The 12,937-nt window shown below is 37.1% G+C and overlaps 1 protein-coding gene across 20 annotated transcripts in view; it reads right to left on the reverse strand.

The window, feature by feature from the left end:
* The window catches only part of LOC100353262 (phospholipid-transporting ATPase ABCA3), a 236,330-nt gene that overhangs the window by 159,715 nt on the left and 63,678 nt on the right, over positions 1-12,937 (reverse strand). For 17 of the 20 annotated variants that reach the window (XM_070064622.1, XM_070064627.1, XM_070064623.1 and 14 more), the window contains 3 exons: positions 5,352-5,611; positions 3,251-3,367; positions 327-444 (listed from right to left, as the gene is read on the reverse strand). In XM_070064622.1, the coding sequence (XP_069920723.1) occupies positions 327-444; positions 3,251-3,367; positions 5,352-5,611 (495 nt within the window). The remainder of the gene's footprint in view (positions 1-326; positions 445-3,250; positions 3,368-5,351; positions 5,612-12,937) is intronic. The other 3 variants (XM_070064637.1, XM_070064639.1, XM_070064638.1) reach the window with 1 other exon arrangement.

Raw genomic sequence — 12,937 nt, forward strand, 5'->3', positions numbered from 1 at the left:
AATCCAACTTCTGCAGGAAGCAGTTTAGGTTGTCCTAAGTTTCAGCTTGCCACAATTTTGTTTTATATCCTTTTTTAATATACAGAAGGATGGAAAATGAGATTAACCTGTAAGTTATTTGAGTACAAATAATTGAAATCCATCCATATAAGTAACTGCATACTATTAATTTTTAATGTCCTATGTCCTTTCAAATAATTTTATGTGCAATGCATCATCTGTGTTAGATGTAAGCAAAGGCTATACATGAGGTAGCTAAAAGGAGCTTTCAATATACTCTGGCAAATTAAAACAGAAATTTTGTTACAGGAGATACTTTGACTCACCTTTACTGAATAATGTGCTAAGCATAAATCCAAAGAAGATTGAAGCAACAGCATAACACATCAGAAAGAGAAAGATGAAGCCAGAGTCACTGTAGCGGAAGATTGGCTTATTAAAAATCTGAAATAAAACAATTACTCCATCAACTAAAGCATGGATTAAGTAGTGTCACACAAACACAGGTGAAGAGCCAGAAAATTATGGCCTAATGTAACATATCAGTTATTAAAACTGAATGCCTCAGAATCAGCCCTAAAGGCATTCCGATCTGGCTGAAAAGCCCATGAGAGTATTTCAGGCATGGAAAGCCAAGACACTGGCAAAAAAAATCTAAATGAAAGATCTCTGTGAGTGAGATCCCAGTGGAAAGAACAGGTCTTCAAAGAAGGAGGTACCTTTCTCTGAAGGGAGGAGAGAACCTCCACTTTGACTATGACCTTGTCTAAACAAGGTAAGAGTCGGAGAACTCAAGGGGCTTCCATAGCCTTGGAAACTCATGACTGGTGCATAGGGAGATTACTGATGCCGTAAACAGGAGTGTCAATTGGTAAAGTCAACAACAGGAGTCACTGTGCACTTACTCCTCATGTAGGATCTCTGTCCTTAATGTGCTGTACATTGAGAATTAATGCTATAATGAGTACTCAAACAGTATATTTCACTTTGTGTTTCTATGTGGGTGCAAACTGTTGAAATCTTTACTTAATGTATACTAAACTGATCTTCTGTAAAAAAAAAAAAAGAAGAAGAAGAAATTATCAATTCCCAACTTGACTCTCACTGGGATTAAACATGACAATAGGTCTGATCTGATTTCATCATCATTTAAAAAATCATCTATTATTTTTCTCTTTATGTTTCTGTGTGGGAGCAAACTGTTGAAATCTTTACTTAATGTATGCTAAACTGATCTTCTGTATATTAAGATAATCGAAAATGAATCTTGATGTGAATGGAAGGGGAGAGGGAGTGGGAAAGGGGAGGGTTGCAGGTGGGAGCGACTTTATAGGAGGGAAGCCATTGTAATCCATTAATCGTACTTTGGAAATTTATATTCATTAAATAAAAGTTAAAAAAAATAAAAAAAAACTCAGTGAGACAGGAAGTTAACTAAATAACTCTCCTATAGAGGATTTAAATATGGCTTAGAGGTTCAGTAGAATCAGAGTTTCCTTAGTAGAATCAATTGAAAAATATTTCATTTTCCTGGTACCTGAGACTAATCAGCCCACACCATATTTACTCTTTCCCTCTCAAGAGGGGCCGGTGCTGTGGCATCATGAGTAAAGCCACGGCCTGCAGTACCGGCATCCCATATGGACGCCGGTTCAAGACCCAGCTACTCCACTTCCGATACAGCTTTCTGCTATGGCCTGGGAAACCAGTAGAAGATGGCCCAGGTCCTTGGGCCCCTGCACCTGCATGGGAGACCCAGAAGAAGCTCCTGGCTCCTGGCTTCAGATCAGTGCACCTCCGGGCATTGCAGCCAACTGTGTAGTGAACCAGCGAATGAAGACCTCTCACTCTCTCTGCCTCTCTTTCTCTCTGTGTGTAACTCTTACTTTCACATAAATAAATAGTCTTCAAAAAAAAAAAAAGAACTAAGTTGTATACTTGGTAGCCATTAACCACTTTTAACTCTAAAGCACTTGAAATGTAGCTAGTTTGACGAACAGAAGTTTTAGTGTTATTTAATTATCCTGAATTTGAATAAAAGTACTACAGCAGTGTCAAACACAGATAAAGTATTTCTTAAAAAATTACTGTCCCATCAAGGTGGCATGCACCAATGGTATCTAACTAGTCAAAGTGATCAGTTTCAGTTCAGAATTGATCATAATGATAGGACTAAGAGTCAAAGGGATCACACAAAGAATACTAGTGTCTGAAACTACTAACCGATAGAATAAAAAAAAAAAAAAAGGGAGAGAACGAGCCAACATGGGAAGCGGGATACACAGCAGACTCATAGAATGGCAGATGTCCTAAACAGCACTCTGGCCTCAGAATCAGCCCTTAAGGCATTCGGATCTGGCTAAAAAACCCATGATAGTATTTCAGGCATGGAAAGCCAAGACACTCTGGCAAAAAAAAAAAAAAAAAAAAGCCTAAATGAAAGATCTCTGTGAGTGAGATCCCGGTGGAAAGAAGGGGCCATCAGAGAAGGAGGTACCTTTCTCTGAAGGGAGGAAAGAACATCTGTTTTGACTATGGCCTTGTCTAAATAAGATTACAGTTGGCGAACTCGAGGCTTCCAGAGCCTTGGCAGCACATGACAAGAGCCTAGGGTGATTATTGACATCATAAATAAGAGTGTCAATTTGTTAAATCAACAACAGGAGTCACTGTGCACTTACTCCCCATGTAGGATCTCTGTCCTTAATGTGTTGTACTATGTGAATTAACGGTATAGCTAGTACTCAAACAGTACTTTACACTTTGTTTTTCTGTGTTGGTGCAAACTGTTGAAATCTTTACTTAGTATATACTAAATTGATCATCTGTATATAAAGATAATTGAATATGAATCTTGATGAAGAATGGGATGGGAGAGGGAGTGGGAGATGGGATGGTTGCAGGTAGGAGGGTGGTTATGGGGGGAAGTAGCCGCTATAATCCAGAAGTTGTACTTTGGAAATTTATATTTATTAAATAAAAGTTAAAAAAGTAAATTCAGAAGTGAAAAAAATTACCATCTAAATTCAGATACACTGTAAATAAAAAACATACTGGATTTTGAAGATTTGGCTCAAAGAAGAATATGAAACAACTCAATTTTTAAATTGCTTACATGTTGAAATATATATATGTAAGTTAAATGTTTATTAAAATAATTTTATATATTTCTTTTAACTTGAAACATTTCTGGTGCCTATATATATGAGCCATTATATTTTTACTGGACAGCATAAAACTAGATACTTGCCTTGGCAAAGAACAGCACACATATCAAAATGATAATAATGATATACCAAAGGAAGGATGTGAAGAAATAGGCAGCCCAGATCATCCAGTTTCTGAGTCCAGTTATGAGTTGGTATTCCTGTAGGTTAGCACAACACAAACCAGGTATCTCATGTATCTTGAATTAATAGGGCTTTCCTGTATGTTTTTCTTATTCCATCCCTACTGAAACTTATATAAATGGATTATATTATATCTGTTTTGTGAATGAGAAACATCAAGGTTCAGAAAGTCAAATGTGGTGATAAAAATCATACAGTTAATAAAGGCACGTATTACTGGCATAAAAACGTATTTCTCCTGAGTTCATAGACCTCTGTTTCGATATTATACCTGCTTGAATCAAAATGAAAAACATTTCAAATAAAACTTAAAAGCACCAAAATGAATATCTCATTTCTATGTATTCTACTTCCAAGATTATTACAGAACTATGTAATAATAGGTTCTTTTTTCTCCTATTGCTGCTTCACAATTTTCTTGATAGTTTGCATGTAATATGCCTAGAGAGGTGTGTGGATATGTGTGTGTGCGTGTGAGAGAGAGAGAGATATTTATTCTGCATTATTTTCTCTGTGCTTCTTGGATCTGGTTTCATGTATACCATTAATCTTGGAAAATTCTCTGCCAGTATTTCTTTAAGTATTTTATTTGTTATTTATCTCATCTCCTTTATGGTATTCCAATGATGCTATCTTATACCTTTTGGATGATATTTCTAGATTTTTACATTTTTCTCTTTGCATTGAAGTTTCTGTTATTTCTACTGTCTTACATTCAATATTCAGATTCTTTCCTCAGCTGGATCAGGTGCACTGATGAGCCTGTCAATAGCATTCTTCATTTCTGATTGTGTGGTTTTTATTTTCACCAATTCCATTTGACTCCTACTTATCATTTTGATTTCTGTATTACCTATCTGATCATGCATGTTACCCACTGTGTAAAAAAGAATTAAAGCACAATTCCTGAGATTGCTATTGTTAGAAAGACATGTTTGCCAAGACTGGTCCTTGGTTGGCAGAAGGGACCTTGGTGAGTTAATTGTTCCCTACACTTATTTGACATTTTGCTGATAAAAGTGGCTGACTGTGTCTAAACTATTTGTACAAGCACTATGGTATATACTGTATATCTAATTTCTTGGTGTTTGGAATTTTGGTACATGCTGGACAAAGGGTATGCCTACATAACCAATTCCCACTTGAAACGTTAGGTGGTGAGTCTTTAATGGATTTTCATGGATAGGAACATTGTAAACATGTGACCACATTTCTACTGCAGAGGCAAAAATGCACTCTGTAAATTTTTATAGTTTACCTGAGGAAGCCAATAGGTTGATTTCTCCGGGCTTTGCTTATGTCTTTTTCCCTCATGATCCAGCTTTGAATTCCTACATCACTACATTAAATCCTAGCTGTGAATATAACTGCATGCAGAGTCCCATGGTACTTCTAATGAATCTCAGAAAATAGGAGTGATCTTATGGATCTTGTACAAATCGATCTTTTCATTCACAGACTTTAAAATATTCCTTATAGTTATTTTAAATTCTCTGACATTTCCAACACCTGTGTCTTAATAGAGCTTGGTTCTGATGACTTATTTGGACTATGTTTTTCTTGCCGTTTGCTACAACTGGTAATTCTTTGTTCAAACTCAGACATGCTGTCTAGGGCAGCAGATACTAAGATAAACACTCTTAGTGTGGGGACTTATATTAATTTAGCCAGGAGCTGTGTTGTGTTTGAAACACACTGTTGCTTTGGATACCAGAGACTTTATGTTCCTCTAGTGACCACTTTTTGTCTCCCTCCCTGACTTCTAGTTTTGATTTGTACTGCTTTTCAGAGACAGTTTGTTTCTTAGGTTCTCTCAGCTTGGAAAACTGATTAGTGGCATCAGTACTCACTCCTCCTGTCCTATATTTGGATTTACTACTTCAGGGATGTAACAGCTATCTACTGGTGCTGAGTATATAGAAATAATCCACCTTTCCATACGAAATATTTCTAAAGGCCTAAAGGAACTTTATAGAGACTTCAAAAAGTAACCAAGATTACCTTCAATCTTTTCTCCTTTTCCCACACAATGTAACGAATATTGGAAAGTACAATTGGAGAGAACATGAGCATGAATATCAAAGGGAGAAAAGAACTAATGATCCAAAGTAATCCATCATGACAATAAGCTGGGTATGGAAACCTCTGTACAAAGATGCTAATACCATCAAATAACTTTTGTCCAGTAGTGTTCTCATGATACAGCATGATGGCCTTATCCAAGGCATATTGTACAACCAGGAATCCTTCTCTGATATACCCTGCATGATAGAGCAAACACTGTCAAGTAAAACAGACTAAGGAACAGCTCAGGCACACAAAGAAGTAAGAAGTCATAGGTTGTCACAGAATCAAAACTGAATCTTTTATCCAGATTAGTTGTACACAATTATTCCAACAACCTATCAAATTTTATACGTGACATAAAATTAAGGATAATTCTTCATCTGAATCTGATTCACATGGTTCCCAAATTAAAATTCTAATGGAATTGGTACACTTGCCAAATATAACTTCTGTGTATAAAAATAATGCAGGCTTAAGTAAAGATTGGAGAAGTTAAAAAAGAAATTTTAGCAGACTCCTAAACGGCAAAAAATAATGAATCACATGAAATTAAAGACTTCTTCAATAGAAGATGGCATGGATAAACTCAGAGATTAGAAAAAGATATTTTTAACAGTGGGAACCAAGAATGTATCTAGAATATACACTGGAACTTTCGAATATAAATCTTTAAAGTATACATTACTATGTTTGAAACTCTGTGTTCTGTAAGTGGAATACTGCTTTAAAATATTAAAATGTTATCTTCTGGTGATATAATATGAAGATTAAGCACTGTTTACTAATCCTTCTTATATTTATGCAACTGATATCTTAATTTTCCACTCATTTCCTAGCCTATGCTTAATCTTGGTACTCTTGTCTTCTTTTGATTAATTCTCCTAAATTTGAATGTTAGCAAGTATTCAGTTCTTCTTCTATAAAATTTCCTCTTCTAAATTAATGTAGTATTAAGGAATCTGCTGGTATTTTGCCTGTCCTCAAGTAACACATCACATTAAGTCCAAAAGTGAAGTGATGGAGTAACACCCCAATCTCTGAGGAAAAATACTTCACTAAAGTATCTTGGTCAATTATATAATTACTAGTATATAAGTATAAAGTGTGAAACATGGGTAGTGTTCTTTGCTCAATGATAGCATACAACAAAAATATATTTTTTCAAACACAAAATCCAATGATGTGAACTATGAGTACTATCATGTATACAGGTCCATGCACTACCATGTATCTCATTCCTCCTACTCATGCTAATTATTGCTATGTCTAACTCATAAATTCCAGGAGAAATTTTATAACTTCTTCATCATTCACAATAGAGTTTTAATGACCTTCAGCACTCATCTCTAAAAGTCTTCCACATGTACCTTTTATTCTAGCTATAGGAAACATTTTCAGGCTGAATAGAGTTGCCTGTTAATCATCTCATTTTCCAGCCCTGCCAAAGGGACCACAAAAAAGAACAAGAAACCCTATGGCAATTGGAGTGACTGAGAAAGTATAGTGGGGAAGAGCATGGAAGAGATGATTTTCCTGTGGAACACAAAAACATAAGACCACATATAGGAGTGAGGCATCCTTTTTGTTCTACACTGTCTTTTCCATAAGGATCAGCTCAGAACCAAGATAGGGAAAGGTAAGCCAAAGACCCTAACGGGTCCCTATGGCTACTGCATAAGACTGCACAGGAGACTTCCATAGCCCTCACAAGCATTTAACTCAGTTTGGAGAATTTTCCAGAGTTCATATGGCAGTATAGAGTCACAGAATAGAGCTTATGTCATATACTTCCCTAGGCCCATTATCTAAGCAGCTATAAATTGGTGCCACCTTGAAACTAAACCCACTTTTACAGTTAATACTGTCATGATGACTAGTAGACACTGTATATCTCCGTTCTTGAGATTCTGCTGCCATTCTACAATATATTTACTGGGGTGGCCCCACAGCATGATGTCCACAAATATTCAGATCCTCAGCCTAGCAGAAGGGAAGAGACATCAGTTTCTAAACTCATATGGCAACCCATCCCCCAGAGAAAGGCTGATACACAGCCAGAAGCCCATGCTCGACTGTTCCTTGTCTGACAGCCAGCTAGGTGGCAGGCCCATCCACCATAGAGCTGGCTGGCCTGTAGCACTCACATGCACTGTAGCCAACCTGACAACCAGCTGTGTGGCAGTCTACCCACTTTCTGTGAGTCCACTATGCAGGTACCAGCTGGAAGCACTTCTCTGCACCTGCTATCAGACCAACAGCCAGTCAAGAGGTGGTCCTCTTCTACTGGTATGCCTGGCAGTCTGCAGTGCCTGTGTGTATCTGAGCCAGGCACAACTGTCATCCAGACAGTGGCCCCACCCTTCCAGTTACCCTATTGCACAGCCAAAGGCCTGTAGTTCCTGTGCAACTGAGCCTGGCCTGATAGCCACCTAGACAGTAGTTCCTTTCCCCCAGAGACATTACCACACAACTTGGGAAATAGTAGCATCTCTGCATAACTAACACAGGTCCAAAAGCCAGCTAGATGGTGGCCCCACCCAAGAGATCACCTTACAGCTGCTGGCCCACAGCAACCTGCAGATACTCATATCCCATCCACAGGTGCTCACACCCCACAGTCAGTGAGGCAGTGGCCCTGTCCCTAGAAAAATGGCATTATGTCACTGTGGTCACAAATATCCAACGCTTAGAACAATGAAGCAGTTAGAGATGTTGCTGATAAAAATTTCTGCTAAAGAAACTGCATAGAGATTATAGTATGGAGTCTAGCCAGAATCAAAGGTAACACAGCACACCCAAATGACACCCTAGCTCCCATACATAGGAAAAATACTTCCCTTTGAAAAAAAAGGCCCCAACTGGTCAAGCCACTATGGAAGTCAGTCTGGAGATTCCTCAGAAACCTGAAGATAACCCTACCGTTCGACCCAGCCATCCCACTCCTTGGAATTTACCCAAAGGAATTTAAATTGGCAAACAAAAAAGCGGTCTGCACCCTAATGTCTATTGCAGCTCAATTCACAATAGCTAAGACCTGGAACCAACCTAAATGCCCATCAACGGTAGACTGGATAAAGAAATTATGGGATATGTACTCTTTAGAATACTATACCGCAGTAAGAAACAACGAAATCCAGTCATTTGCAACAAGATGGAGGAATCTGGAACACATCATGCTGAGTGAAATAAGCCAGTCCCAAAGGGACAAATACCATATGTTCTCCCTGATCAGTGACAACTGACTGAACACCAAAAAGGAAACCTCCTGAAGTGAAATGGACACTATGAGAAACGGTGACTTGATCAGCATAGCCCTGACTATTAATGAACAACTTAATACATTATCCCTCTTAGTAGTTTTTTTTCGTCTGCTCTACTTAATATGACTGGTTTAATTCTGTAATTAATACACAGTTATTCTTAAGTGTTGAAATTTAACTGAAATGTGATCCCTGTTAAACGTAAGAGTGGGAATAAGAGAGGGAAGAGATGTACAATTTGGGACATGCTCAAGCTGACTTGCCCAAATGGTAGAGTTAGAAACATACCAGGGGACTCCAATTTAATCCCATCAAGGTGGCATGTACCAATGCCATCTCACTAGTCCAAGCGATCAATTTCAGTTCACAATTGATCATAATGAAAGGACTAAGAGTCAAAGGGAGCACATAAACAAGTCTAGTACCTGCTAACACTAACCGATAGAATAAATAAAGGGGAGAGTGATCCAACATGGGAAGTGAGATACTTAGCAGACTCATAGAATGGCAGATGTCCTAAATAGCACTCTGTCCTCAGAATCAGCCCTAAAGGCATTCAGATCTGGCTGAAAAGCCCATGAGAGTATTTCAGGCATGGAAAGCCAAGACACTCTGGCGAAAGATCTTTGTGAGTGAGATCTCAGTGGAAAGAACAGGTCTTCAAAGAAGGAGGTACCTTTCTCTGAAGGGAGGAGAGAACCTCCACTTTGACTATGACCTTGTCTAAACAAGATAAGAATCGGAGAACTCAGAGGGCTTCCATAGCCTTGGAAACTCATGACTGGAGCATAGGGAGATTACTGATGCCATAGACAGGAGTGTCAATTGGTAAAGTCAACAACAGGAGTCACTGTGCACTTACTCCTCATGTAGGATCTCTGTCCTTAATGTGCTGTGCATTGAGATTTAATGCTATAACGAGTACTCAAATAATATATTTCACTTTGTGTTTCTATGGGGGGTGCAAACTGTTGAAAGCTTTACTTAATGTATACTAAACTGATCCTCTGTAAAAAAAAAAAAAAGAAATTATCAACTCCCAACTTGACTCTCACTGGGATTAAACATGACAATAGGTCTGATCTGATTTCATCATCATTTAAAAAAATCATCTATTATTTTTCACTTTATGTTTCTGTGTGGGAGCAAACTGTTGAAATCCTTACTTAATGTAAACTAAGCTGATCTTCTGTATATTAAGATAATCGAAAATGAATCTTGATGTGAATGGAAGGGGAGAGGGAGTGGGAAAGGGGAGGGTTGTGGGTGGGAGGGACGGTATGGGGGGGGAAGCCATTGTAATCCATAAATCATACTTTGGAAATTTATATTCATTAAATAAAAGTTAAAAAAAAAGAAAAAAGAAAAAAAAGGCCCCAATAATATTGGAAATGTTGACTGCCACACTAAATGTGCAGATACCAACATGGGAGCAAAAGCAGTATATAAAAGCAGGAAAACATGACATAAAGGCACACAATATGTCTCCAATAATAAGACCCTAAAGAAAAACAAACATGAAACATTTGAAAAGGAACTCAAAATAATGATCTTAAGGAAGCTCATGAGATACAAGTGTACAAAGGTAAATAATTCAATTAAACCAGGAAAACAATTCATGATCTGAATGAGAAATTCTGTAAAAAGATAAATATAAAGGTAAAAAAAATCTTTCAATTAAAAAGTGCAATGAATATGACAAAAATTAAGAGCCACAATAACAGACCCCATTAAGCAGAAAAAAGTATTTCTGAATCAGAGAAAGAAAAAGTAAAGAAAGCCTATGAGACCCAACTCCATTTAGCAAATAAATATCCATATTATGGGGTGCTCCAGAGGATGAAGAGAGAGAATAGGGCACAGAAAAATAGTTAATAATACCCAAAAAGATTTCTAATATTTTGAGAGATGTATATCTGGATCTATGAATCTCAAAGAACCCCTGATTAGACAACCCCAAAATGCCTCTCTCAAAGCACATTATAATCAAACTATGAAAAGTCAATGATAGTGGGCTGGCGCTGTGGTCCAGAAGGCTAAGTCTCTGCCTGTGGCACTGGCATCCCACATGGATGCCAGGTTGTGTCCCATCTGCTCCTCTTCCAATCCAGCTCTCTGCTATGGCCTGGGAAAGCAGTGGAAGATGGCCTAAGTCCTTGGGGCCTGCACCTAGGTAGGAGACTCAGAAGAAGATCCTGGCTTCTGGCTTCAGATTAGCCCAGCTCTGGCTATTGCAGCCATTTGGGGAGTGAATGAGTGGATGGAAGACCTTTTTCTCTGTTTCTTTCTCCCTCTATAACTCTGCCTCTCAATTAAATAATAAATAAATCTTAAAAAAGGTCAATGACAGAGAATTCTAAAAGCAGCAAGAGAGAAATACAAAGTTAACATATATAAAGAAAATATCCATTAAACTAATGGCAGATTTCTCAGCAAAATCCTTGTAATCTAGGAGAGAATGAGATAAGAGAACTTAAAAATGTTTATTGAAAATGGAATTACAAAGAAGTTTATTTTGATGTAAGAAAATCTTGAAATCCATGCATAGTTTTTCATAATACATTTTTAAAATGATTTTTAAGCAGTCTTGTATATTTAGAGTGACCAAAGAAGCAAATAAAGAAAACTTCTCTCAGTCAAGATACTATACCCTGCAGAGCTATCCTGCAGAAATTAAGGAAAAATAAACTCTTTCTTACATAAATAAAAACTGAAGGCATCTTGGCCTTACAAGAAATGCTTAACAGAATCCTGTATCTGGGAGTGAAAGTAATAATCACTATCATGAAAACATGCAGAACTATAAAGCTCACTAGTAAGAGAGATACACAAATGAGAAACAGAAAAGAATCATATTTCTTCACTATGGAAATCTAACAAACCACAGTGATGAACAATAAGAAAGAAATGAACAAAGGATATATAAAACAACCAGAAAAAAAGAACAATATGGATTACATCAAACTAAAAAGTATCTGTACAGCAAAGGAAACAATGGAGTGAATAACTGACAGAATCAAGAAAAACATCTGAATATTATTCATGACAAGAAATTAATATCCAGATTATATAAGGAGCTCAAACCAATCAACAGCACAAAACAAAACAAATAACTGGATTAAAAATGGTTAAATGTAGATCTTGGAAGGCAGCAGTGATAAATGAAGTAACTGGATTCCTGCCATGCACATGGGACAGCTGAATTGGGTTTTTGGCTCCCAGCTTCAGCATGGCCGAGTTCCAGTCTTTGCTGGCATTTGGAGAATGGATTTATCAATGGGACTGCTCTCTTGCTCTCACTCTCTCTGTTTCTCCAATAAATAAAATTTAAAAATTATTTTAAAACTGACAGCATATTGTGGAAGATGTAGCTCAGAGCATCACACTACCCACATCAATTTTTGAGGAAAAAAATATTTTTTGTGCCCTAACTGAAGAGAACCAAACTATTAACAGCACAAATAATAGCTAACACAAAATACACCTGAACTGGTTTATATATCACAATTCTGACTAAAAAAATTCAAGTAGAGCAAATTTATATGCAGAAGCTGAAAGGTTGATCTCTTAAAAGTACGGAATAATGGTTATCAGAATCTGAGAAGGCTGTTGGAGGGGGAGATGCAGGCAGATAGTTGATGAGTACAGGAGTGAAGTTGAGTAGAAGGAATAATTTCTAATATTGTATAGCACAGTGGCATAACTAAAATTGACAGAAACTAATCATGTTTTTCAAAATATCTAGTAGAGAGGATTTTGATTTTTCCCAACTCAAAGGGATAATAAATATTTGAGATAATAATTATCTATAAACATTATATACATGTATTGAAGTGTTACACTGTACCCTAAATTATTATGTGTCAATTGGAATACAAAAAAATCTGAAAAGTAGCAAATAAACAGGTCATACACCCAGCCTTGGCTGTTGTGAGCCTCTGGGGAGTGAACTTGTTGATGGAGGATCTCTTTGTCCCTCTGCCTTTCAAACAAAATTAACAAAATGGAAAGAAATAAAAAAGTTTTAAAATGCCATGCAGTTCCATCCTGCATCCTGCCCTCTACATGTTTTTGATTTATTCCCCTTTCCTAGAACAAATTTCCCCCAACTTTGGATAGTTAATTCGTATCAGTTCCTATAGATTCAATTTAAACACCTGCTTTATCAACAGAATTCATAAAGGTTATTTTAAATGACTGTCTAATAGGTTCACCTATTTTTTTTAACTTTTATTTAATGAATATACGTTTCCAAAGTAC

Source organism: Oryctolagus cuniculus, chromosome 19 (genome assembly GCF_964237555.1).
Source record: "Oryctolagus cuniculus chromosome 19, mOryCun1.1, whole genome shotgun sequence".
In the NCBI taxonomy this organism is placed as follows: Eukaryota; Metazoa; Chordata; class Mammalia; order Lagomorpha; family Leporidae; genus Oryctolagus; species Oryctolagus cuniculus.